We start from the raw sequence: 24,929 nt of genomic DNA, 5'->3' as shown, positions 1-24,929 counted from the left end.
CTTTAAAAATCAACAAACACACCAACTATCCTTTGCCAACTGAACTTTCCACGAGTTTTTTTAATACAAATTCTGCGAAGTCACTACCTGTTTCGAGAAGCCCTATTTTGTTTGGACAGAAGGCTGAGATTTTTCTGCAAGAAGGTTCACTCTGTCACACAAGTACTCGCAAACTTGCAGAGAGTGGCGTATGCCAGACAGAAGCAGGACACGGCGCTGTGTGCTGGAACCTGAGCAATTCCCCACGGCTTGCTCTTCTTTTAATAGAAGAAGAAAAGATTTCCAGTACTACCTCATTTAAAAATCATCCTATATCACTAAATAAACCTATTTTACACACTAATGATCAAAGCCTTTGCTTCTCCAATATCTCCTTGTCTCACTGAATGGTTGTCGCAGTCTGCCCTTCCAATAACAGATCTCATTAAAATCATTACAAGAAGATACCACTATTAACACAGATTACAGTGTTACCCCAGCGATGGAAACCAACAATAAGAACTCTAGATTACAGATTATACGTTAGGATTCTTAGCACAGCTCCGAACCCAAAGAGTCCCGAGGAGGCTGCTCTTTGCCAGGAGGCTAGCGCTTGAGCACGGCAGTCGGTCACATCTGCACCGCTCCAGTCTGGGAACTGTTTGTGAACCAGCCTTCGGCGCAAGAACCTGACAAACCACTCACAACATGTCACCCTTCTACTGTAACACGCAGAGTCTTATTTCATATCTGCAAATACAGTACTGCTCTGAAAGAAAATTAACTGAAGCCATGTATTTTCTTCTCAAATTGTTTTATTTCTAATAAATCGCTGTTCTAACTTTTGTTATCCCAACCAGTGCTTGTGTGTTCACAGACACACCAATTACATCTAATCATAATTACGACTATATGCAACTTCATCCATAACCTATCTTACTATGTAATATTCTTAATCTCTGATGTACTTTATTTTTATTGATTATAGGAGGAAAGAGAGGCCAAGGGAGGAAACAGAAGCCTGGGGTTGTTTTCAGCCTATGCGTGGATCCAAGGCCTTTATAACTTGCTACCAGTTTGGGGGCTTTTGTGTCCCAACTTTGATTTCCAGTTTCGTATAGGACTGTGCACAACTGGATGCTCTCAGTAATACTGTCCACCCGCTGACGCTCCAGAAGATTGTTACTCTCATTAGAAGTGGGGAGAAACTACTGCAACAGGAAACACTTATAAAGAAGCTGCAAAATAGCTGCCTTAGCAACTCTGAAGGGTTCTCTGCCACCCTGTCACCACTACCAAGCGCACCATCGGCATCGTACTGGCACAGAACAGTTAAAACAATAAGAAGGATTTGCAGTGAAACAACACCATATTGTAATGAAAACACAGGACTGAAAAGGAACACCAGCCTCTTTGTTAGACATTTTAGTTTATACAGTTCGAAGAAAGAAATTTTAAAGTGACCTCCGAATTATTTTAAATCCCACCTTGTAACCTCTCCTTGCTAATACTTGTAAATAAGTAGACAGTCATCATGAAAGCTAAATATTCTTCACTCTTAGCTGCTAATTGGCACTGATTGTGTCCTCTTATAAACATAATGGATCAATGTAGCATATGAGTTACAATATATGCTTACTTAGCACCTAGGCTGTCCAAAAGAATGTAACTTTTGTTTACCAGACTAAGCATTTGCATTTCAGCCTTTAAAAAGGCCATGATGGATGCTGGCTCAGACTTTACGTCACAAATATGGAAATTCAAGTATGTCAGATGCTGAATAATTTTTATGTACAGCATATACATAAGCGCTGTACTTTACCTAGCGAGTCTTTCAACATTACTTAACAAAAACAAGATACTCAATCAAGGGGATGCTGGTGGAAAAAGTAATACAGATTGCTTAAGTTGCTGTGGAAGACTAGAGTGTATCAAAAATATATTACACCTACATCTTGTAAAGATTAGGATGGGATCTCTGAAAGAGTACATCAAATTTTATACATAATTGAATAATCTTTCCTCCTATTCATCTGGATTCTGCAGGTGATGTACCAAGATTAGCAGCAGCCTATTTCAGCAGAATAAACAACGGTGGAAGAAGCAGCGTCTACGTCATGAAGGGCGGATCAGCTATTATCATCTTCTGTGACAGGGAACATGGTGTAGTTCCTTGTTTGAGATAACTTTACACTTGACCAGTTCTTTGCCTTTCTTGTTGGAGCGAGCTGCTTGACTGGTTTGTGATAAACAGGTGACAGAAATCCCTCTTACAATGCTTTGCTATCAATTCTGCTACGTAAACCTCTTATTAGAAACAACACAAGTACTTAAGGAGTGCAAAGTGTCATCAGCCTGCTTATCCCTCACGCTGCAGGCGACTTCTCATTCTGCCCCCTGATTTCAGTCCAGGCTCATTCGGGTCCCATCCAGGATGGAAAACACACAGCCTTCAAAGTCACGCAAGGCTGCAACCTCCGCGAATTCACTGCCGGGCACGGCAAGCCTTCATCCGCTGCTCCAGTGTAGGTTAGGCTTTTAATACTTAGATACAGACATTCAGTCATTTCCAGTATTATACCCATGCGGGAAGCAGAAATGAAATGCTAACTACTGTAACAGTGACGAATCGCCTGCTGCTTCTCCAAAAACACGACACAAATTCAGCTATTTCTGCAGTGTAACAGTGGCTCCATGGAAGTCACTACGCATGTTAAAAGTCATACAAATATCCCAATGCATTTAACGAGCGTTGCCTGCAGTACGATAGGCCAATTTTGAAGTTTGTGTATCGGTTTCAAAACTGCTTCCCAAAACTCACCAAAGCGGACTTCCCCACACCTCCTGAACCAAGGACCACTAGCTTGTACTCACGCATGGTGTGGTCTGTTCAAACAGCGACGATCTGGAAAGCAGGAAAAAAAGCCAACAGTTAAAAGTGCACCTGCACATACAAATTCATGCCTTTTGAAAGTAGCAGCACGCTCCCCTTCTCCAAATACCCCTGGGAACAAAGATCTCTTTAGTAACAGCTATAGGTTTTAGTTTTCCACCTGGGCGCTCAGGTTCAGATGGCCACTCCAACAGCCCCGGTTTATCCGAGATGCCCAAAGCCGGACCTGTGAGCCTGCGGGTGCTGGAAGAGGATGAATACACCATGGTACAAAGACAGCGCAGCCACAGGCACCCTCTCCCAGCACACGGGGGGCACAAGCTCTCGCTGCCTGTCCTCTGCATTCTCAGCATTTTATAGCATAAAACAATAAGTATTGGACAAGAGAACGAGATCAGAAAGATGCAAGTAGAGAGGGTGACGTCTCCCACCAGCCCGCAGCAGGGAAGGCTCTGGGTCAGTATTTTCCCTCTGGAAAAGGCCAGCCCTAGGGTGGCTGCCAAGGCAGAGCCTCCCCGTGCCCAAGCCAGGCTCTGCCTTTTTATGGAAATCTTGCAACTCCCTCAACTCACTCCACAGCACCAGAAAACTTCTCATTCTCACCGAGATTCCCTGACAAATAAGGCAAATGACAACGCTGGTGATAAACATTTTACACTATGTTTACATTACAAGCCAGGCCGGGCTGTCCCTATCAACGAGCTCAAGCAAACAATGACCTCAGCAGCTAATTATCTCCCCTCTTCCCCCAGCAAGACAGCGCTTTCTTCCCAAGTAAGGCTTCGGAAACACGAGTGCTATGAGCCCGGGCAAGCTGCACTTCTCAAAGGCATTTCAAACTAACGTTGCCACAGGATTTATGGGCTCACTGGCTACAGTTTGAGGATTGCTTTAAAAATGAGAATGTATTCCAAGTAGTTTGATAGAGAAATGTATCACCTTGTCGACTACCGCTAACAACAGTCCGTGAAGAACAGGGATCGTATTTTTAGCTTTGCAACTGTGGACAACTCCCCAACAATCTGTGTCTCAAGTTTATATAATCATTAAATCGGGACAGGGTTTTTTCCTATCATTTAAATTCCCAAGGGAAAGCTGTAACAGACAGGGAGCAGAGGAGACCCAGGTGCTGCCGCGCAGCCACGGCCAGTCCCCGCTGGAGCCACCGGGACTGGCAGCGAATGCCTTACTGCAGACTTGCCCAAACATCCTGCTTTTAACCCTCACCCCTCGACCATGGCATGTTTTATGGTCTAAATGCGACACAAGTACAGGTTAAAACCAAAATAAAAATATCCCATGTGCAGCTGGAGAGGGGCATACAAATTCTGCGGCCAGGTTAGCACAACTTTAAGCTCCTCTTTAAGCCAGAAGGACAGAAATAGAGGGCTCGCCTGCCCGCGCCGGGGCTCCCTGCCGTCATGTAGCCAAGCCCCCGTCCCTCAACCCAGCCTTAGTGGGGGAATAAAGGTGACGCCACCAGCAGCAGCCCACAGTTTTAAGCACCTTGGGGCGGTTTTTTCTTCAACTCTTGAAACCTACATGAGCTGCTGTTGCTTAACTTCATAGAAATTGTGAAACTAAGTCAAACTGAAAGGGATTTTCCAGAATGTTAACTCTGAATACCTAAAAGCAGAGCAAGCAATGTCTATGTACTCTAGTACACTGGCAACACTTTTGATTAGAATTCTGGCAGCTGTAAGCTCTTCTGCTTGAAAATTTCCCCGAGAAGTAACATTCACTTCCTTTTTTTTTTTTTTTTTCCAAAAATCATGATTTTGGATGAGGAGGAGAGGGAAATTCCAATTAGCAATGATTTTCCCCTTGATAATCCTTAGAAATTAAAAGGCCATGCATTTTTTATAGAGCATAAATGCAATTTATCAATCTGGTTTATCTTCGTCTTCCTACAGTTCCACAGTCTGTTCCACCCAAGAAAACACGGAAAGCAATCAAGTGAAGGGTTAACTTTAGCTGTGAACTCTTTCACTTCTTATTTATAGTAAAAATACTTGTGGGAAAGTTTCAGCTGGGAGCAGTACAAGACTAACTTCTCATTTCTTCTCTACAGTATTTGCTGATTATTTTTCTTTTCAGGTGCAACAGGAAACCAAGATCCTGAAACGCATGAGCCTTATTACAGTAAACCCCACACGCCTTAATTATCTTGTAGCTCTTTCACAAGTATGTTAATGTTATCTGTTTATACAACATGAATAGAGTGCTCAAGAAATTACTATGCTGCGCCCTAGCCAACTTTTCATTTGGCAACTGCTTATGCCCACCTAAATACAGTTAGACACAGTAGCATTCATTTCCATCCAGAGCTCTGGGTAGCGCAGTCGCATGCTGGGAAGCAACAGCTACGTTTCAAAATGGAATGAAGTTACGGGTGTTAAGTGTTTCTTTCGAGTCAAGAAAAGAATATGATCACGAAGCAGTGTAAAAAAAACCCCAAACTTCTAGTGTTGTCATAAATGTTGTGAAACTGGTCCCATTAATTCTGAACACTGTGGGGCAAAAATAAAGCAAAAGCTGAGCGTGTCTCCTTGCTCGTGCTCCCTTTTGCCATACACACACAGTCACTTGGCTACGGCCGGGCAACCGTGGGGCACAGAGCGCATCTCATCTCACTAACCCATCGCCACCCTGAGCCCCCTCCAACCCGCCCAGCACCTTGACACCCACTTTAAATACAGAGTGGTAATTTAGTAGGGTTCAGATTTCACCTATAATGAACAAACTTTGCTTCTACGCTACGAAACACCTGACACCTCAGGATTAATCTCCTTTTTTCTTTATTGTTTAACAGCAGCACCTCTTTGCTGCTGCTACTGTCACAACACTGCCTGGGAAGCGACAGAAAAGCACATTCAGCATCAGCCCCAAACTGCTCAGCTCCTTCCTGAAGGAAAAGTGAAGGGGCCCCCCCCATGAACACACAGGGAGGTGAAGGAAAGATGCAGGATATTTGTTCTAATACACAAAAAAGAAAGGTGGCGCAGGCAGGACAGCAGAAGGATCTCTGAGGGACGGGCAGATGGATGCAAAGGCAGATGAAGCTGTCACCTGAAAGGTGGCTCCGCGCGCCCGCTCTCCTGCATCTTTATTCAGCCGAGCACTCGGGCGCTGCCTGAACTGCACCGACCATCTCCCGCCCTGTCACAACCGCGGGGCTGAATCAGGGCTCAGAGCAGCAAAACTTTCAGGGTATTTCCCAACCAGCAGAAGGAGCCGGGCAGAGGCGGGGGGGGAAAATCGGACAAGGCCCTTCAGGAGATAACCCTGATGCAAAAAAGAGGCCGCCCCTCTTATAGAAGTTTCACCAGCTCATCAAGAAGTTTATAATTTGGGCGATGGGGAGAGAGAAGCATAAACAAGATAAATGAACACAGCACTGAAAGAGAGTGGGTGCAAGAACTTCACACTAACCTGAGATGTGACGTGCACCCTGTGAAATGCAAATCCCCAAGTACAATTCTATACATCTGAAGAAGGCAGTTTGTATTTATTAGTTTCTCCTTCCTACCCGAAGCACGGATGGAGCAATGAGCAGCAGAAGGTGCAGATACACCGCTCGGGGTGAGGAAGACTGCTAAGAGCATGTGACCTGACGGTTTTGCATAACTCGATGAAACGTTGGCCGTAACTGATGACACAATCTCCGTTAAGTAAGACGATAACAAAGACTTAAAAAAATAAAAATCAAAGCAGACACAGTCTGTAAACTGTAATCATAGACTTGTATTTTGTACAAACGCAGAGGACATCAGGAAAGCCAGAACACAAGGCTTCAGGGTTTCTTTCCCCCCCTAAAGCAAACGATTCAGGCAACTTTTTATTTTAAACAATGCATTATACGCTTACCAATTCTCAAATCTCCCCAACTGCGAGTGTTTTCACAGTTAGCAATTTCATTTGAAATACACTGAGAACATTAAAAAACTCATACCTTGGCATAAAAGATCTCTCATCAGTGTTAGCAGCCCTACTGAAGGTTTTTCCGGGCTCCCTATAAGGGACTGAAAAAAGAAAAAAAAAAATTAATAATTTTTCAAATGACAGTGTATGCAAACGTCAAATCTCCTCTTTATGGTTTCAAACGAAAACACGCCTGTTACAAAATTTGTTCTCTGCTTTATCAGTGGAGCTCTATGCAATTTCTGAATGCTTGAATCAAATAACCTTATAAACAAGAACTCCAGCACAATTTAACCTTGTGCCCAGGACAGTGAAAGATCCAGGGGGTCAGGTGGAAGCCAGTGGCAAAACACATTTTCTACTTGATTACGTCATTGAAAAACGCTTTACAAACTGGACTTGCAGTTAAGGTAAACCATAGGAAGAAGACACAAAATTGAACTTTCTTAGGTTAAAAAGTAAAAATCAATCTCACAACCGTAAAGTTCACATTTCTGCTTAATACAGGACTGCACTGGCTTTTGGAAGCCAGAAGCAAAACCTCTCCCTGTGCTATGCAGCTCCTGCAGCCGTGTCAGCTCAGCCATCCAATCTGTCACGTTGGGTGACGAAGCGTCAGTCTGAACAGAGTAACCACGGCCCCTGCGTCTCGTTTTCCAGCACCACGGCGCATCCACCGCCCTGCTCAGGGTGGCAGGGCTGGACCCAGCCAAGCTGCTAAAGCAAAATGCTTGTCTATTGTTTTCTTCACGTCAGTTTTTACTGGATTTGTGCAAAGTTGCCACTTCTGTCCACAATCCCCTCTACCTCTTATCTGATGACTGCATTTGCAAAAAGTTAATTTCCAAAGTCTCACTTTTTCTCTTTCCTCCACAATGCCTTCTACCTCAATACCATGGAGTTCATCCCCAGATACATATTGATGGCTATCCTCTCTCAATTTCTGACCATCGTTCAGCTAACCCAGGGGTGGGAATTTTAAAAACCAGTTCAAGGACCAACTCCTATTGAAAGTCAACAGAATCCAGGCTCCCACAACCCTTCTGCCAACTTACTTGAAACTCCCTCCCCGCCACCTTCACACCCGCAGCACGCTGTGCCTGCACCGGCGTGGGAAAGCGTTACCCCAGAAACCCGGGGGAAACGTGTTTCTGAAGAACACACTGCAGATAACAGATCAGCAAAGATATTTAAAAACTGAGTCAGTACTAAATGAGTCAGAAGGCCACAGCTGGACTGAGAGGCGAGGGGGAGGCAGGGCAGAGCAGGAGCATCTGCTCCTCCACAGCTCCCCCTCGCTGCGGCGAAGCCGCTCGGGCAGGTGCTGGCGTTTTGGGGCAGCCAAAGTGGGGCTGGGAACACCACCGAGGGCACGCACTGGGATTCCACTGCGCGCTGAGCACGTGTCCAATAGGTAGGTTTAAACAAGCACAGCCACTTTTTAACAGATTAACAGACTCCATCCATTCTGACAAGCTAGATTGATCAAACCCTCACCTGAAAGCTGTCTGCTATGGATCTCCAAGCACTCAGGAGCTTCCTGCACTTTCCAGGCTCTTTCCTCCTCTCCCCCAGCTTGCTCTTCCCACAAGAAAAAGACAACCTTCTTCTGCAGGAGAGATGGGCGCTGCTTAAGTCAAATCACCATGTTCCCGTTGGACATCTCCCTAATACACTCTACAGGAAACTTCACTTACGAAAGACAAACTGAGGTCAGCCTGACCCTGCTTGATGTTGTGTCAAGTTTGCAATGCATTTTAAGGATGAAAATGTAGTGCTTTCTACTGTCAAGAATGCAGGAGAAAGCCAGCTGCGTCTAGAGCAGCCCAGCAACCCTGACTGATCACCAAGGGGAGAAACCATCACTCAACCGCTCGCAATCCAGTGAGTGTCGCAACACCCACAAAATAAAATTATTTTACAGAATCCATCATGTTTCTTTCTTCTAAAAAGCCCACAGTGCCTGTGTGCCCATGCTGTGCCTCTGCGGCCGAGCGGTGGGGTCTGGGCAGCACAGCCCTGTGCACACACGGCAGCACCAGGCAGCCTCACTGCACGCAGGAAGCAGACGCATCAGGCACTGATGCTATCGGGGTCTCTGATCCGACACCGGCATCCTGTCCCATACCGCTCCAGCCGCCTAGGAGGCCTGCCGTGCCCTGGCCCCTGCTCCTTCCCCTGCCATCTGGGTGGCCCCACGCCGCAGCAGGATGGAGGGGGACAGGCCGTCCTCCCTGCCCTGCCCGGGCAGCGCAGACACCACGTGCGTGACACTGCCCAAAGAGCATCTACAAGCCGTGAAAAAAGGAAGAGAAAGGGAGAGCGCGGAGGTGCACCCAGACAGGGGATGCAGCATCTCGCCAGCCTCAAGAGCGGGACAAGTTCCAGTGCCCCCGTGCCCCTGCCCAAGTAACCCTGCTGGCTCCTTGTTCACATGGATTAAAAGATCGTAATAGCTGCAGCATCACTATCCTTTGTTCAGTAAGGCTGAACTTCAGCAGCACTGACACTTCAAAGAGAAATTGTACCCATGGCTACACCCTGCTGCTATGACAGATGAAGGGTCTTCTCTGCCTTCAGCCCCTTCAAGGCTCAGCTCCAGCTACACCAAAGTCTCTACGCACAACAAAATCCCTACAGCTCTGTGCCCCTCTCTGCTTTGGGGGTAGCAGACCAACACCCACAGATAAGCCCCGAGCGCAGCCTCACCCCAGCATCGATGGGGAGCCATCACCTTTCCCCAAGACCCCGGGCAGCGTCTCCTGCCCTGCTCCCAGGCTTTAGGTGGAAGATGAGGTAGTATTTCCCGATCCGACACGCTCGCCCTGCACTGCCAGAGCTCTGGGAACACGGCGAGACAAGCCCTTGGAAAGTGTCCCTGGTCCTTCAAACCCTAGATGAGATGGTCTGGCTGTACGTGGCTACTTGCTCTTCCCACAAGCATTTCTGAAAGCTTCCAAAGGATAAAAGAAGCAATTGTTCCCCTTTTAACGCTAGAATCGTAGGAAGTTTAAATGAAAACCTAGTAATTTGTTTTTCTGAAAATATTTTTTTTTAGCAGCTCAGCATCCAACACCCCAGAGCCATGGGCATGTGCCACCTTGCAGCCACAGAAATCAAAACATTTTAGAAACAGATAATGAAGCTGTCATAATCCTTGTCAAATATTTTCCCAAATATAATAGGAAGTGAGTTTAGAGCAAAGCAGAGCTCATTCAGAAGCTCCTGCTGCAAGCATTTGCTTGGATCCAATTTGTACAGACCTGAAAACAGGGACTTTTCATGAAAGCGCTGACAGCGTCTCAGGGATAGGACTGAAGACAGATGACAACTCAGCAACGCAGACTGCATTTTCACTCAAGAAGCACAAGGCACAGCCCTAGTTTAAAAAAGGGTGAGAGAAAAGGAACAGAAAAAAGCGAGGCCCCAAACGAGCACACACCAAACCACAAGCATCAGTTCCTAGAGCCAGCGTGAAACGGCCTCGCAAGGTGCAGCCGCTGCAGACGTGCTCTGAGCCTGACACAAATTTTCCTCTCTTGCCGTTCCCTGGGAAGATGCACCGTGCTGTCCCTGGGAGAGAGGGGAGGGAGCAAACACCACTCACCCGGCGTTGGGGAAGAAAACCGAGAACAACCTCCTGAGCGCTGGTTTGCTCATCACCCACACCTCCCTTTTTCTAGCAGTCTGGTTTTCACATGCGGAAACCAAAATATTTCACATTTTTGAGGGGAAACATGCTGTCAGCATTTTACAGATTTGGGAGAGAAACACGCAGATGTGTGCTTGAGCTCCAGCACCTCCGTCCCGGGCTGGCCGTGCCGCCCCAGCGGGCATCGCCTTCCCCACTCCTGGGAGAGGGGCAGAGCCTTGGGACGTTCCAGACACACGCCTTGGTTATTTTTACCCTGGCAGTTAAATACTGAATCATGGCTACTATAAACAAACCTGTTTAATTTTGAACTTGTAAATGTTGTTCATGCCAGCTTTTCAAGTTACTATAAACTACGCCATGAAAAGGGGTGGATTTTTAAAAAAAAAAAAAAAAAACAAAAAAAAAACAAACAAAAAAACCCGCCACACAACATTGCTCAATACTCCACCAAAATCCCTTCATTATTCACAGCCATGTTTGCAAAACAAACTCAAATCCAGCAGTTCTGCAAAGACAGGATTTATGATGCTCAAAATCACACTAAAACTGACAGATCCTCTCCACAACAAAAAAAAAAAACAACGCTCAAACATCTAGAAATAAAAGCTACAGCAGGGAAGGCTGGGAACGCAAGACCCGGGCTCTCCCCTTGGCTTCACCGAGGGCCGGCACTTGCCAAACGGGGGCTGCAAACTGCCAGCAGCACCGTGCCGGTCCGGCCACCCAGCGACGGCTCCACTCACCGGCTGCTCTCTAATTAGTTATTTGTTATACACCATGTTCTTAGATATTAAATTACTCAATGAAGTTGAAAGCACATTAAATACTTCCCTAGTATTAATCAAAGCTGTCAACAATTACGCAATTGTTACACGCGAGCTACGGAAACGTGTTGGGAAGAGGGATGGTGGATCACAAATGAAAGGGTGTTTGTCTGCAAACTGCGCAATTAATTAACAGAGAGCTCCCCTAAAAAGTAACAAGACAAACACCACTATAGACTTACCTTGTTAGTTAGCATGTAATTTACTTAAATAATAAAAATCACTGCCACGGACTCACTTGCCAAGAACCTTCCCCAAGGCAGCTGATCTCCCTGTCTGTAGGGCACAGAGAAAACCTCCCGCACCTTGCCTGAGGCCACCAACAGCAGAAAAATGAGAGCTGGAGGAAAGACGAGACTAAGCAGAAAGCAGGACTTCAATGTCACTTCAAAGTACAACTTGACAAACTTCCATTCACACAAGCTTCAGAGTCTGCCTCTATTTTATTGCTCATTATCACTCCGCTGTCCGAGACCCAAGTAAATGCATTTTTTATATTAACTTTATATCACAGCATACATATTTTATACATCATGGCAGGAATCTTGTCCTCAATTTTACAATTTTAAGAGTAAAAACATTACCGTTTCCACTGACTGCGTTCAGCATCAAATCAAAGATAAATCAAGGCAACAAGTGTAGAAGTAGCTGTGCATAACCGCGTTGTCGAGGAGTCAGCACCCAACTGCAGCGCAATTCTGATTCCGCACTGTACCTCCAGTCCCTCTTGCTTTATCAGCTTTTGTTCTCCTAAATTTAACGCAGGCCAAAGCCTGAGTTATTTCTTGTAAAACCAAGGAAAACATTTTGGTTCCAGGCAGGAATTTACATTGCCTAATCAACCTGTTTTATACTTCGGTAACTTCAGGATTAGCAAACAGGTTATTTTGGACATTCAGAAACACAGGTGCTCCTCGGGGGAAGCCTAAGTACGCCGAAGAACCGCAGCAACTCGTGAGTGAGCTCCAATTCCCTACAGTAAGACTTGGGAATTGAATCTAATCCTGAACCACTACTCTGCTAAAATGCCTTTTAATAAAGTAACTACAAACTGAAGCAGCTGTGATTAGTGAAAAGAGTAACAATGTTTCAATATTGTAACAGTCTTGTATTTCTAAAAGAGCACTTTCACCAATAATTCATAAATTCACAAACAAGAAGGCAGTAACATTTTAATAACATACCTCGTGCAAGTAAGAGGCATTCACTGTTCATTAATTTAAATCTAAATACGCTCTTCTTTTGTTTTTGAAGTACTAGATAAAAAGAAAAAAAAACACAGCGAGAAGCACACGTCAGAAGTAAAGCTCGTGACAAGCCAAATAAGCAAACAGGTATTTGGGAACACAGGAGAAAACGACCTTGTTCTGAGCTGGTATCTGAAGTGTTCAACTGGAACAGGCAAGGGACCGGCCTTCGAATCTTGCACACATCCATTCTTAAAAGCTCAAGTCCCGACCGCGCGCTCCTCTGAACCATGTCCACATCGCCAGTTTCTGCGTAATTTCCCATCTTCCGCGCTGTATCGGGAAGGTTGCCCATGCAGGGCCAAAGCCATAAAAGCCTGGGCTAAGAGTAAAGTCCTCCAGCACCAGAGTCGTCCTTTCTGGCTGCAGTTGTGCTGAACGGGAGCTCTCGGCAAATTAACTACACACACACAAACAACCCAGGGAAACGAACGGCTTTGAAAAGAGTAATTCTGTAATTTGAGTAAGTGATTTGAAGCAAAGCATATCGAGATTGATCTTCCTCACTCTGTAATCTTTTCTGCAGCCAGCTTCATGCTGAACTTGCAATTTTAAATATCATAAAGTTAACTTCTGTGGAAGTGACTGCCTACTTATTTGTTTTAAATTGCTTTGCTATGGAAGCACTCTGGGCAAGGAACAAGTACCCTGGGCAGCTAAAGCTTGCCATGCTGAAACGGCTAATTTATTTTTTGTCCTATTGGTCTGCATTTGCAGAAAGTTGCTAGGGATGTGTGCCAGACAGACAAAGACGGGGAAAGGAAGCCAGAAGCAAAACTCAAAGCCCAACACACTCTGCAGCCCCAAATTAGACCAAACGCTACGTCACTGGCTGTAGTTGGCAGCGTCCCCTCGGAACGGGCTGCAGCACCGCTGCAAACTCAATGCTAATGAGCACCGATCTGCAAACAGCAGGAAAGACATCCACCTAAATGGCACAGATTTACAAAAAACCAGGCTTTTCTCAATTATGTATATAAAACAGCTTTATATGAAGCATTGTGTAGCCCCACTACGGCAACCGACCCGCTGGTGACTGGCCCAGCTGGTGCCTGGGTGGCAGAGCCGAGGTCCTCCTGAGCGACGCCACGGCCCCATGCAGCCATTTCTCCTCATCAAGGGCTACTGGAGTATTTTCGGCAGAGGGGTTTACACAATTCGGAGGAGTTCTCAACAGCTTTTTCAGAAGAAGAAAAGAAAAACACTTCCTTTCCCCCTTCCTCATCAGCAAAACATATAAATGTTAAAGGGCATAAACATTAGACACAGAAGCCATTTATGGGACTTCCTCCATCTGTCGTCTACCACATCCACAACTTGCCACTGATTTTTAAGTCCCATAAAGTTTTTTCTCCAGTTTCTTTTGCGGAAAAAAAAACATTCTGACCTTTTCTAATACAGATTAAATTCCAGACAGACTCTAGGAGGCTCAGTCATAGCAAACCACCAACTACATTATACTTGGTAAGAATAATTTGTTGTGCTGATAGTAGCTTGGCAACATTCTTAACTATGTTCTTCCTGGTTTACATAATTAGAGTAAATAAGTGACATGAGGTAGGTAGATTGTCGCTGCAATTTCAGCCTGCACTTTGATTATTCTATTTCTGCAGCAACAGGGACCAGACACTGGCCACAAAGCCCAGGCACTGGTGACTGCTCAGGGCTGGAATCCAGTTGGTCCGTACTTGGCCTCCAGCATCGCATCTTCGATGGAGAAACCAATACAGCTTCCTCCCAGTTAAGGTTTCTTTGAAACCTCTTGAAAAAATTGTAGAGGTTTAAAGCGCTTTTCGAGTGTATTTCTACCCCTCAGTGATAAATTCTAAGACTAATATTAAGCCTCTAAAAATGCGTCATCTGTTAGCATGGACCACTGCCCAGCCTTTCAGGAGACTGGGATAACTTACAAATTCCAGAAAATATTTAGATTCTTTAAATCTTACTGGCAAAGCTGCAATAATCAGTTTGTGTGTATACACCGGATTTGACCACGTAGCCCTATCTAAAGGTCAGGTTTACATATGCAGTCTAGAGATTTTCACTGCCTTAAAAAAATACTTTAATGTGCCAGCCACAAGCAACCAAAATACCTACCGTTCCCACGCAACTGCAGCTAACTAAACGTCTGTTTTAACAATGATTTTTTGAATGAAAAGCCCCACTTACCAGATGGCCACTTATTAATACTACACTGTTTATCAGTTTAAATAAAACCCTTACAGCAATGAGTATCCATGTAATGAGTACCTCAATGCAGTTAATGATGGATGGATCTTAGCACTGTAAAGAACTGCACCTCTTGAAATGTTTTCATGGCAAATTTTAAGGCTTGATAGGAACCTGAATAGCCGTAATTTAATGTACAGAATTAACTTAAAATAGAGGAAAAAGTAACAGTTTCACTACTTTTCATAAAGAAATGGAGTTATTTAATATGGTACTTAATCCTTCAGTATTTAGCTCAGTCCCTTAATGCTGCTTCCTGGAACCTGGGGGTAGAGGGGGGTGGAAACTGAATCTTCTTTTACAACAAAAATGAAATTTTCTTCTACGTGAGGGTTTTAACTTAAGAAATATTCAAAAATGTTATTAACACTTCAGTGCTGGAGCCTGAAGGGCCTCACAGCGAGAGCTTTCAGGCCAGGAGGGTGGAGAACCGAACGAAACCGCTGGCGGATCTGGCCTCTGCACCAGGGTTTCGCTGAAGTTTTTAAATCCTCCTGAACCTGCCAGGCTTGAAAGGGCAAAACTACGGTGACAATTCATCCTGGAATTTCCTTTATGGAAAATAAAAGGTGACACTAACCTCTAAAGGAAATAGCTCTGATAGTTTAAATCAGTTTTATATAAGCCATTTCAGTACTTATAGGTCAAGCTTGATTACAACCAAAATAGATTATTATACAGCTGTCTTTAAACAACAACAACAGAAAAAAACCCGGGCAGCTGGACTCCTGCTCCCAGAAGAGGAGACACTATGTTTAACTCACGAGGAAAGGAGGACACATCCTACAGCAGCTAACGATGAGTACCACTGGCATCAGCCAGCTCTCCCCCTCCGCCTCATGAACAGTACTCAAACAGGAACAAAAAGTCTTCTTTTTTTTTTTTTTATATGTCTTTGAAATGATAAGACGTAAGGCAACAGGAAAAAAATCTCTCCCATATTAGTATGCAAATTTGTGCAGCATATGGCCTGGAGACAGTCAGTTCTGCACTCTGAGCAAGACCTGAGAACATACCACACTTAATTTGAATGTTAATTGCCGTTATCCGCAATTTCTGTGCTTTCCATTTTGGTTAGCATACCTTTCCATCCAAGTTAAAACTCCCATTCAACTGTTTTTTCTAAGTAAATATACAAATACATCAGCCATACGTTAGCCTGAGTGCTAAATCGAGTTGTACTTGGTGTCGTGTTCATGCTGAGGGTTTAGAGCAACAGCTCATTTAACAGATAGAGGCTACAAAGTACTGAAATTACAGAATAAAGGAAAAGACCCACTTTCTCGGAATCACACCATTGAGGAAAGTGCCCTGGAGCATTAAAACATCTGTTTGATCATTTTAAATGAGATTCCTGAAAAAGCTATATTCTAAATTTGAGTGCATTCTAGCGATCAATATGCCAATGCAGCGTATTCGTGAAACAAGACAAAGACGTAATAATACTGTAATGCCTATGACTTTATAAGGGATCTGATGAGTTAAAAGCCCTAAATGCATGAATATTTCATGAGAAAGGCTGTCTGGAACTGTTGCAGTCCATATATTTAATCTTAATGTTATTTTCAACTACAATTAGTGTTATAATCCAAAGCAGAAAGCAACAGTTGGCTAAACTGATTTTATCTTCACCTGTATTTATTTCATAAATCCATCGAGATTTCTGTTCTTCAGGCCCAATGCGCAGTAACGGTTACCCAGCACAGTACTAACACATGGATTCTCAGGGCAAAGCAAGACGTGCTGGAATGGGACTACTTATGCAAAAAGGAGAATTGCGCCAGAAATAACCTTACCCAGTGAACTATGATTTACTTTAAACTGTCACATGGGTAGGTGGCATATAAAAAGATATTATTCTGCATGTCAGCTGTCTGTAATGAAAATCTTCCTCTTCTCAGCTGCCCCTCCCTACAACTTCAAGTTTATTTGCACTAGAGAAAAGAATATTACATAAAAAGCAACATAAAAGGCACTGCAACCAACACATCCAGCCAAACTGCTCCTCCCACGCACTCAGTGCTTTCCAGAGTAAGGGTCTGTTGCCAGCTAATGTGTTAAAAGTGTGAGAGATGCCCGATTCCATACAGATTATTCACTTGGACAAAAACTAATAGCTGTCTGTCTTCTAGAAGCACGGAGCACTCACAACTACAGCCACAGCCCGCTCCGGCCACAGATGCTCAGATCTTTTAGAGCAGATTTCATAGCTATGAGTTCACAAGCACTACCCTAATTTAAATATGACAAATTCAAATTTTTTCAGTATTAGAACACTCCAGAACACAACGTCGTTGGATGCAACAAATGTTTCAACAAAAAAACCCCAAACATTCCAGCCAGCCTGGAGTTTGCAGTTCCAGCCACTCTCAAGTGAAATGCAACTCTCTGTTTCTCTGCAATGCTCCCGCAAGCAGCACTTAAGCAAAGCAGCCGATTGACAAATATGATGTGTGCTACTAGATGCAGCGCGTTTCCAAAAAGCAGGTTTTTCCCAGTAACTTTTGACAGGGCAACAATTACCTATTACAGAAATGCTCGTCCTACTTCTTACATGAGAGTATGAAGCACCAGGCCAGCAGTATTTTTGACTGCCTCATTTAAGCAATTAATAAAGACCTGATTCAGGCAGAACACAACCACTGCTGTGGACATATCCAGACCTCTTGTTTCAGTGCCCCAGATGGATTTAAATACTTTCTGTCTTATCAATATTCAAAATAAATAACAAACCATAATGACTCGGGCCACCTGCTCAACAGGACTGCTATTGCCTGGCTCCCCATATTTTCAGTCAAACAAAGTGAAAGGGGTGAGAAAGCCATGTCAACCACCTGCAGCCTGGGCTGTAAGCAGCCCTGAGGCTTCCTTTTTTGCTCTTTGTCCTATGTTACCTGCTTCTTCTCCATTACAAAAGCACCACGGAGGGTCAGACTTTCCCCCCAGATAAAGGACTTTGTTCATCAAAAGAAAACAAACAGCAGTTTTCAAAACATGCTAAGGTCTGCTTTTGTCAGCATCGGGATTTCTCAATCAAAAAAATTAAATATGCGCTTTCCCCTGGGTTCACGTCAAGCCACTACAGCTGCGCTGAGGAAGCGCCTGTTCAGGTAGAGCAGGTATTTCCCAACACAACACCCAATACCTGCTGGACCACTCGTGGCGCAGAGCGGCAACACACATCAAAACATCGTCTTCATGTGGCCACATTCAGATTCACACAGAGCTACCCTACCTGCTCCAGCCAGCTGACACGGTGAGAAAACAGCCCTGTGCCGTGCCCTGTGGACTACCGTCACAGGAGAAACGGCAACAACACAGTCTTAAATCTCACCTTTAACTAGAGGTACTGGCTGCTACAGTGTTGTGAGTGCAACCTGCAAATACAGAAGTTATAAACCCCAAAATGATTAGTGATCAAAATTAGGGAAGGCTTATGGTGTCCTGTTTCTTCCCACACACACCTCAAAGGATCTTCCCACAACAGATTAATGCAATTTAAGTTTAAACACACCGTTTCTGATTAGGAATGTAACACTCAGTGCCTCCTCCTTGAACACCACCCATCTTCCCACAGCCTCTTCATTTTAATATCATTAAATCGACTACTTCAGACAACCTTAATTATTGCAGTATTGGCAAGGGGAGAAGCGATCTCTCAGTAACCACTTTCTGTCCTTTTCAGAGCTTTGGAGATGAGAACTTGTTTCATATCAAACCTGGAAGCGAAACGGCATCTGTAGGTCTAGCACCAGAACAAAGAGCTCCAGCGTGAATACCAGGTACCAGCAGCTGAGCAGGTACATGCTCTCCTGACTGATGCTCCACTCTTGCCCGGGTCTGCACAGCTTCTCCCTGCACTCCCCTTTCTTCAGAAGAAGGGAGCTCAGAGAATAGGCAATAATTAACAAAATTATCGCTATCACAGGAAAGCACAGGTATCTTCTGATAATGTGCCATTTATCTCCAAATGGTTTCGGTCAGCCAGCAGACGTGTAAACCCAACTCACAGGTGATGTCTTTAAAGTCACCAATACAACAAGCAGTGCCAACTGAAAAACATGCAGCGAAGACGCTAAATTTGTTGCAACAGAAAGGTAGCTTGATATAAACTCCCGTAAATGCAGGCTGTTCCTTGCAAACAACACTCCGTTACCACTGAGGACAGAGAGCAAACATTCACCTATTTATCCACCATGCAGAGAAGCTGCAGGTCGTGCTCTTTCCAGACGTAGGAGGAAAAGCAGATAGCCACCACGCCACCTCTAGCACAGTCCCAGCAGAAGACTGACAGAAAGATACTGCCCTGAGTCAGATGTAGTCAGGAACTGCAGAATCTTGTTCTCTTCGCAACTCCTTCCCTCTACCAGCACCTGTGCTTGCACAACCGCACAGTGAGTCAGAGCAAGAAGTGACCTGGCTGAAAACTACATATGTATTTTTGGGACTAGCTCAGTTTTCAGCTACCTAAGCTTCCTGAGTTACCTCAGCATCTAAGAGCAAGTGTCAGAGCAAGGGGGACACCGGGCTGTGCTACTGCATTTAGCAACCATGAAACCACAGTCTGGAGCTCTGGCCACTGGACCTCTCACTGCATCTCACCCACGCAACCAAGCAATACAACAGTGCCACACGAACGCAACAAAACAGGGGCTAATTCAGACTGCAATGAATCTCCAAAGGTCTCTGCTACAGCCCTGGCTCCAAAGAGGGCTAGCTTCAGAGTCACTCAAGACCTTGCCCAGTGAAGTTCTTCCTATCTCCAACGGCAGAGACTCCAAAAGGTCCTGGGCAGCCTGCTCCAGTGCTTAACCACTCCCACAAGAACAGTCTGTCCTTGCTTTAACTGAAATTTCCCTTGCTGTCACTTGTCATCGTGGCCCCTCGTCCCTTCAGCATGTAGCACTGCCTTCCCTTGCCACGACAGGCTCCAAGAGACAGGCAGGGCCACTCACTCGCCGAGACGTCTGAGGATGTTGGGGTAAAACCAGACTCCCACCATGAGGTTCCAGAACCCACCTGGCTCATCCACGAGCAGCTTTCGTCAAGCGTTCTCAATTCTCTTTGCTTCTAACGATACAGGGTAAACTGGTCTTAACGGGCATGAAACAACTACTTTACCCATCATACCATATGTAATTTGAAAAATCACTTTTTTTTTTTGCACATGGCAGATACTATCTACTACCTACTCTGCCCTCTCAGGACTGTCACCCACAGCAAATCCACGCTGACCTTGGAGGATGCTTTTCCATGGCCTGCTCTGACACCTGAGCAAAAGCAAATCAACTCAAAGCACACTCAGCTGCAGCCTCTGAGCTTACGTTAAAGCCACTTAGTCCCGTAGTTGCTTTCAGTCCTGGTGATACCCTATGAAATACAAATAAACCATCGTTTTTTACATACTATAACCAAATTCCTAATAATTCCTTCTTACATTGCTGGATCAAATGCTGTATTGAATGCCAGGTTTACTACACACCAACCTTAAAAAGCATATTATTTACATTTTTTAAAAACTCAAGGGTACGGCAAGAAAAACCAGCACTTATGCTAAAAGCTTGTCTATTTTATGAATCAAAAGCAACCATGCATTCTGCAGAGCTTGTTTAAGTATAAATCAAGAAATCTAAAGGAGAAAGGGAAAAAAAAAAAAAAGATGCATCCAAGGAACCTATATTACTTATGATATAGGATTGTTTTCCAGAGAATCAGTCAGGAGGAACACCAGGCCATGGGCTAATACAGCTGTACTCTTGTTCCAACCTGCCGTTCCCAAACAAAAAGCTACATCCTCCTTTATCCTCTCCGCACTTATGATACTAGGATAAAATCCAAGGAGAAACCTGTTTGAGAGGTGAGATTTTTAGGGCATTAATTTATACCCAGAAAGCAGTCTAGGAACCCAAATAATCTCAAATCCTGGCTGCCACCAGGCTTCAATTCTGTAGCAAATAACACAAAGCATCTCACACGTGTTTTAGCTTCCGAACAAGGCAGACTGGATCAAACAAGATAGCTCGGCAAGATTAACTTTTCTTTCCAACTTTCTAACATCCTTACTTATCTTGGCCATTAGGTGTCATGTTTCCAGGATCAGAAGCGTTTGCAAAGTGCAAACACAAATGCCTAAGTAAAAATTTGACCCTGGGATTTAGGAGCAACCGTTTTAGAAGATGCTTTCATTAAAATTCTGTTTAATTTCCTATTACCTTTTAAATAAAAGAGTAAAACCAAATCAGTAACTACTTCAGAGCTCAGCATAAAATGAATTCAGTCTGTACTATAACCACCATCTCCTCTTTAAACAACAAAATAAATTCATGGCCAAAAAAAAATAATCCAAACACAACCCAGGACTTGACCGAGTTTTAAAAGTTAGGTCTCTCTTGAACCTGCTTCTGCAGAATTGAACACACAAAGCTACCAGAAGCGCTTGACACGTAACATTAATCTGGCTCATCAGAATTGAAAAGAAAGCGGTAAAATAGGAAGTCTCCCATAGTATCCTCAAAGAAGTTTTGATCCGGATCCCAGGCAGCCCCAGCTGACCGAGCCCACAGCTCTCTGCTGAGCTGGTTCCAGCAAAGCTGCGAATAACACCGGACCAAGGGGAATTCTGAACTTCAAACAGCTACAGGTAAAATACATTTCAAATACAAAGAGTAAAGATTTGAACTTAACATACGTTCAAAAGATTTGCTTCCTTTTCTCTAGTATAAACACATAACACATCCCTGTTCTCAGAATATTAGGATTCCTCTTTAAGACGATTTTTTTAAAGCCTCTGTAAAGTTACACACAAGCAATCTATTCTCTAAATACTAAGTACAAGTTCAAAGTGCGACTGAGTACATTGTGCACGTGCATGGTACGAGAAGAACCACCGCAATACACAGTACAAACAAATGTTTAGAGTTGTTTATGCCTAAGACTATAATTCAATATACAATTACAACTTTTATGTTAGAGTATGTCCGCATGTTACACTACTGCTACCTAATTACATCTCAGTTTTTTTTAAGAACAGTCCTCAGACTGGATGAACGGCCATGAAATGTATCACAAATAGTCTATGTCTGTATATTTGCAGCTTCTGGTTTCAAATGTAAACCATTTTGATAAACTGCGTAAACATTAGCCTCCAAATAAAAGCGTTAACGTGTCACTGGAATTATACTGTGCTAGTAGTTTAGTCCCTTTGGCACACAGTCCTCTTAAAATCTTCGGCAAAGCTACTTACCCTAAAAACGGCCACACCACAGCCCAGACACGTGATGAGAGACACCCGCTCCGCTTCCTCCCAGTCCTCGGAGCTGCGGCTCTTGGCTCTGCCAGCACCAGTTGGCCCCACCATCAAGGTTTCTTTGCACCGTACATGGTCCCTTGATGAGACCAACTACACCTTTCTGGACACACTCTCCCTACGTTTATGAAGGCCACAAGAAATACCTACTTTTAAGAAGTATAACTCACTTTTCTGTGGATGATCTTAGCCTGACAGAGCACAAACACTCCTCTCCTCCTCGTGCGTAGAAAATACTGCGCATGAAAACAGATTATTTTTAGCAGCAGCGTATGCGAGAGCAGCACTTCCTGTCGACTCCACCTTGAAGAACGACATACGCATTCTCATGTCCAAAAAACTGGGATTTCACAACTTCTGCTACCCGGCACAGCAGAGGGAAGGAAGGGACGATCCGCTGAGAGCTGTCAGCGACAATTTCCCCGTTTCTAACTCAGCACTAAAAACTTTTGTTGGAATATGTTGTCATTCTTCAGGCAATCACATCAATAAGTTGATGGCGTTTTTTCTGCCACAATGATGAACAGAACATTAAATGTTTTGATTTATTACACTGATCTTTTCCATAGCAACAGGATGTGAGCATGGCATTCCCAGTGTAATGAAGTCACTATAGCAACGTGATAATGATGTCAGAATAATCAGACAGCATTTCATACTTGGGACATAGTGAACTCCACTGCTTCTATAAATTAAAAAAATTGCAGATATCACAAAGGCAGGAGAGCTCCATCTAAAACTTCCCCATAAGTTGCCTCATTTTGGGTAACTTCTCATTAAAGGCACAGACTTTGACTGCTAACGCACGACTTTCTGTTTCTCTATAGCTTCTTCTGTCACTTTCTTAAAGTCTCATGAATTCCCACATTAAAGCCCTTTCAGAATCCAAGGGATCCGCTAGCACCAGTGAGAGTTAATAACAGACCGTTTCAGTAAGAAAAAGCAACGACAAAAATCACAACAGTGAAGCATTTGACGGCAGGCATCCACGCTCAACTAAACAGCCAGTTTCCTCAATTTAACTCTTCAAATTGTGGTGTCTCTTTTTATGTGGAGCAATACTACTACTCCGACAGAATTACAAAAGCAACAGAAATTACAGAGTGCTGATATAATACTCTGAAAGCAGACAGGCGTTTTCAAGTCAAATGACTATTTTAAGAAATATTATCTCTCCGCTATGCTACTGAAAGGGAAAAAACCAGGAGTTTTCATAGTTTGCCCTTCCTGTTTGCAGCTCTTTCCAAGTTGTGTGCAAAGCAAAACCCAAGTGCCAATTCCAGTTCTGTGTCGGTCGGTATCGCCCAAACCCCAGCCCTGCCGCTGAGGAAGCCTCGCAGAAATCCTTGCACGAAAACCACCCCTATTGTAGCTCAAATATCGGAAGCAAAGACACTAATTAATGAGAAGTATCTAAACGCAAAAGTTTTCCTGCACAGAGAACAGTTTCTCTCTAAACTGCCTCTTTAAAGCGACTGAAGGAAGTACAAGAAACCACCTCAGAGCTGAAGTGGTGGGAGAGAGCCAGTCCCCGGGCCGGGAGGACGAGGGTGGGCCAGCGCGTTGCTCTGCATGGCTTGCGCCGAGGACACCAGGCCATCCCCTTGGCCTGGCTCATCCCACCTGCCCAAACACCCTGCCCAAACCCCCCAGGCCCTCCGTGCGGGGCAGAGCAGCGGGCACAGGGCAAAGGCTGGCCCTCGCCCGGCCCACCCCGCCCTGACGCCCCGCTCTCCCCGTACCTCCATGGTCTCCAGGCCGGCAGCACCCGAGCTTCGCGCCCCGTTACATCCCGGGGAGCGGCGGGACGGCGCACACCTGGCTGCACCAAACACCAGAGGAATTTTGGTGCTTGCCCGCGGCACGGCGAGACCCTGCGCTGCGCCGAGGGCCGGCCGCCCCCGCCTCGGCCCCGGCGGCCGCCCGGCGCCTGGCCGCCTTCCCTCGCCGGCCGAGCCGCACAAGATGGACGATGTCCAGCCCGCGCCGGGGGACGGGGCAGCCCCGGCACCGCGGCGGGACAGGCAGCGGGGCGCCTCGCACCGCCCCGGCCGGGGCCCAGCGCGGGCGGCCACCTCCCGCGGGCTGACCTCCGCCCGCCCCGCCGCGGCCGGGGCCGGGGTGAAGCCGCCTCCCCCCTCGCCGCCGGCTGGGCTTCGCCGCGCCCCCGGGGAGGGAGCGTCAGCCCGGCCCCGCTGACACCGCCTCGCTGCCTCGACCCCCGCCGCCGCCGCCGGACCCCCCCGCCCCGCCGCGGCCCCGCGGCCTCGCCGCGGCCAGGCCCCAGCGGGGGCGCCCGGAGACCGGCCCGCCGCCACCGCCGCCCGCGGGGCCCGGCCCCGCCGCGCCCGCTCCCTTCCCCCGCAGCCCCGCTCACCCGCCGCCGCCCGGGCCGCCCGCCGCCGCCTCCCGCCGCCGCTCGGCTCGGGGCTCGGCTGCTGTGCGCGGCGGCGGCGCCGCGTCCGCTCCGCCCTCACCGGCCGCGGCCTGGGGAGGAGCCAGCGGGGCGGGCCGGGGCGCCCAGCGGAGCGGCGGGAGGGGACGTGACCGCCGAGGCCCGTGAAAAGTTCCGGGCGGCGGCGGCGGCGCCCGCGGGCCCGGGCAGGTGCTGTCGGCCGCCCCGCGGACCCCCCGGGCGCCCGCCCACCCCCCGGGAGAAGGGCACCGGCGAGGGGAGTCCCGGCTCCGCCGCAGGGGCTATGGCGGCCACTGGGCCTGGGCCTCCCCTTGGGCACTCGCCACCCGAGCGGCTCCAGGGCCCACGGGGACCCGCCGCCTGCCCGGGCACCGGCTCCTCGCCCACCCCCGAGGGAACCGGGCCAACCCATGGCACCGGGTGACAGCAGACAGAGCAGGGACCCAGCAGATAGCGAAG

The 24,929-nt window shown here is 46.2% G+C and overlaps 1 protein-coding gene across 2 annotated transcripts in view; it reads right to left on the bottom strand.

Annotated features, from left to right (window-relative positions):
- Nucleotides 1–24,562, bottom strand: part of RAP1A (RAP1A, member of RAS oncogene family) — a 39,374-nt gene extending 14,812 nt beyond the window's left edge. Inside the window, exons 1-3 of one of the 2 annotated variants that reach the window (XM_054181117.1) lie at nt 24,432–24,562; nt 6,825–6,894; nt 2,801–2,884 (exon numbers count right to left, since the gene is read on the bottom strand). In XM_054181117.1, the coding sequence (XP_054037092.1) occupies nt 2,801–2,857 (57 nt within the window). In that variant the 5' untranslated portion in view covers nt 2,858–2,884; nt 6,825–6,894; nt 24,432–24,562. Of the gene's footprint in view, nt 1–2,800; nt 2,885–6,824; nt 6,895–23,796; nt 23,948–24,431 lie in introns of those variants that run through there. The other variant, XM_054181118.1, reaches the window with a different exon arrangement.
- Nucleotides 24,563–24,929: the final 367 nt, after the last annotated feature.

The sequence above is a fragment of the Rissa tridactyla genome, chromosome 21 (genome assembly GCF_028500815.1).
Source record: "Rissa tridactyla isolate bRisTri1 chromosome 21, bRisTri1.patW.cur.20221130, whole genome shotgun sequence".
NCBI lineage: Eukaryota > Metazoa > Chordata > Aves > Charadriiformes > Laridae > Rissa > Rissa tridactyla.
The sequence above is the reverse complement of the archived record's forward strand: the minus strand, read 5'-3'. Positions and strand labels throughout refer to the sequence as shown.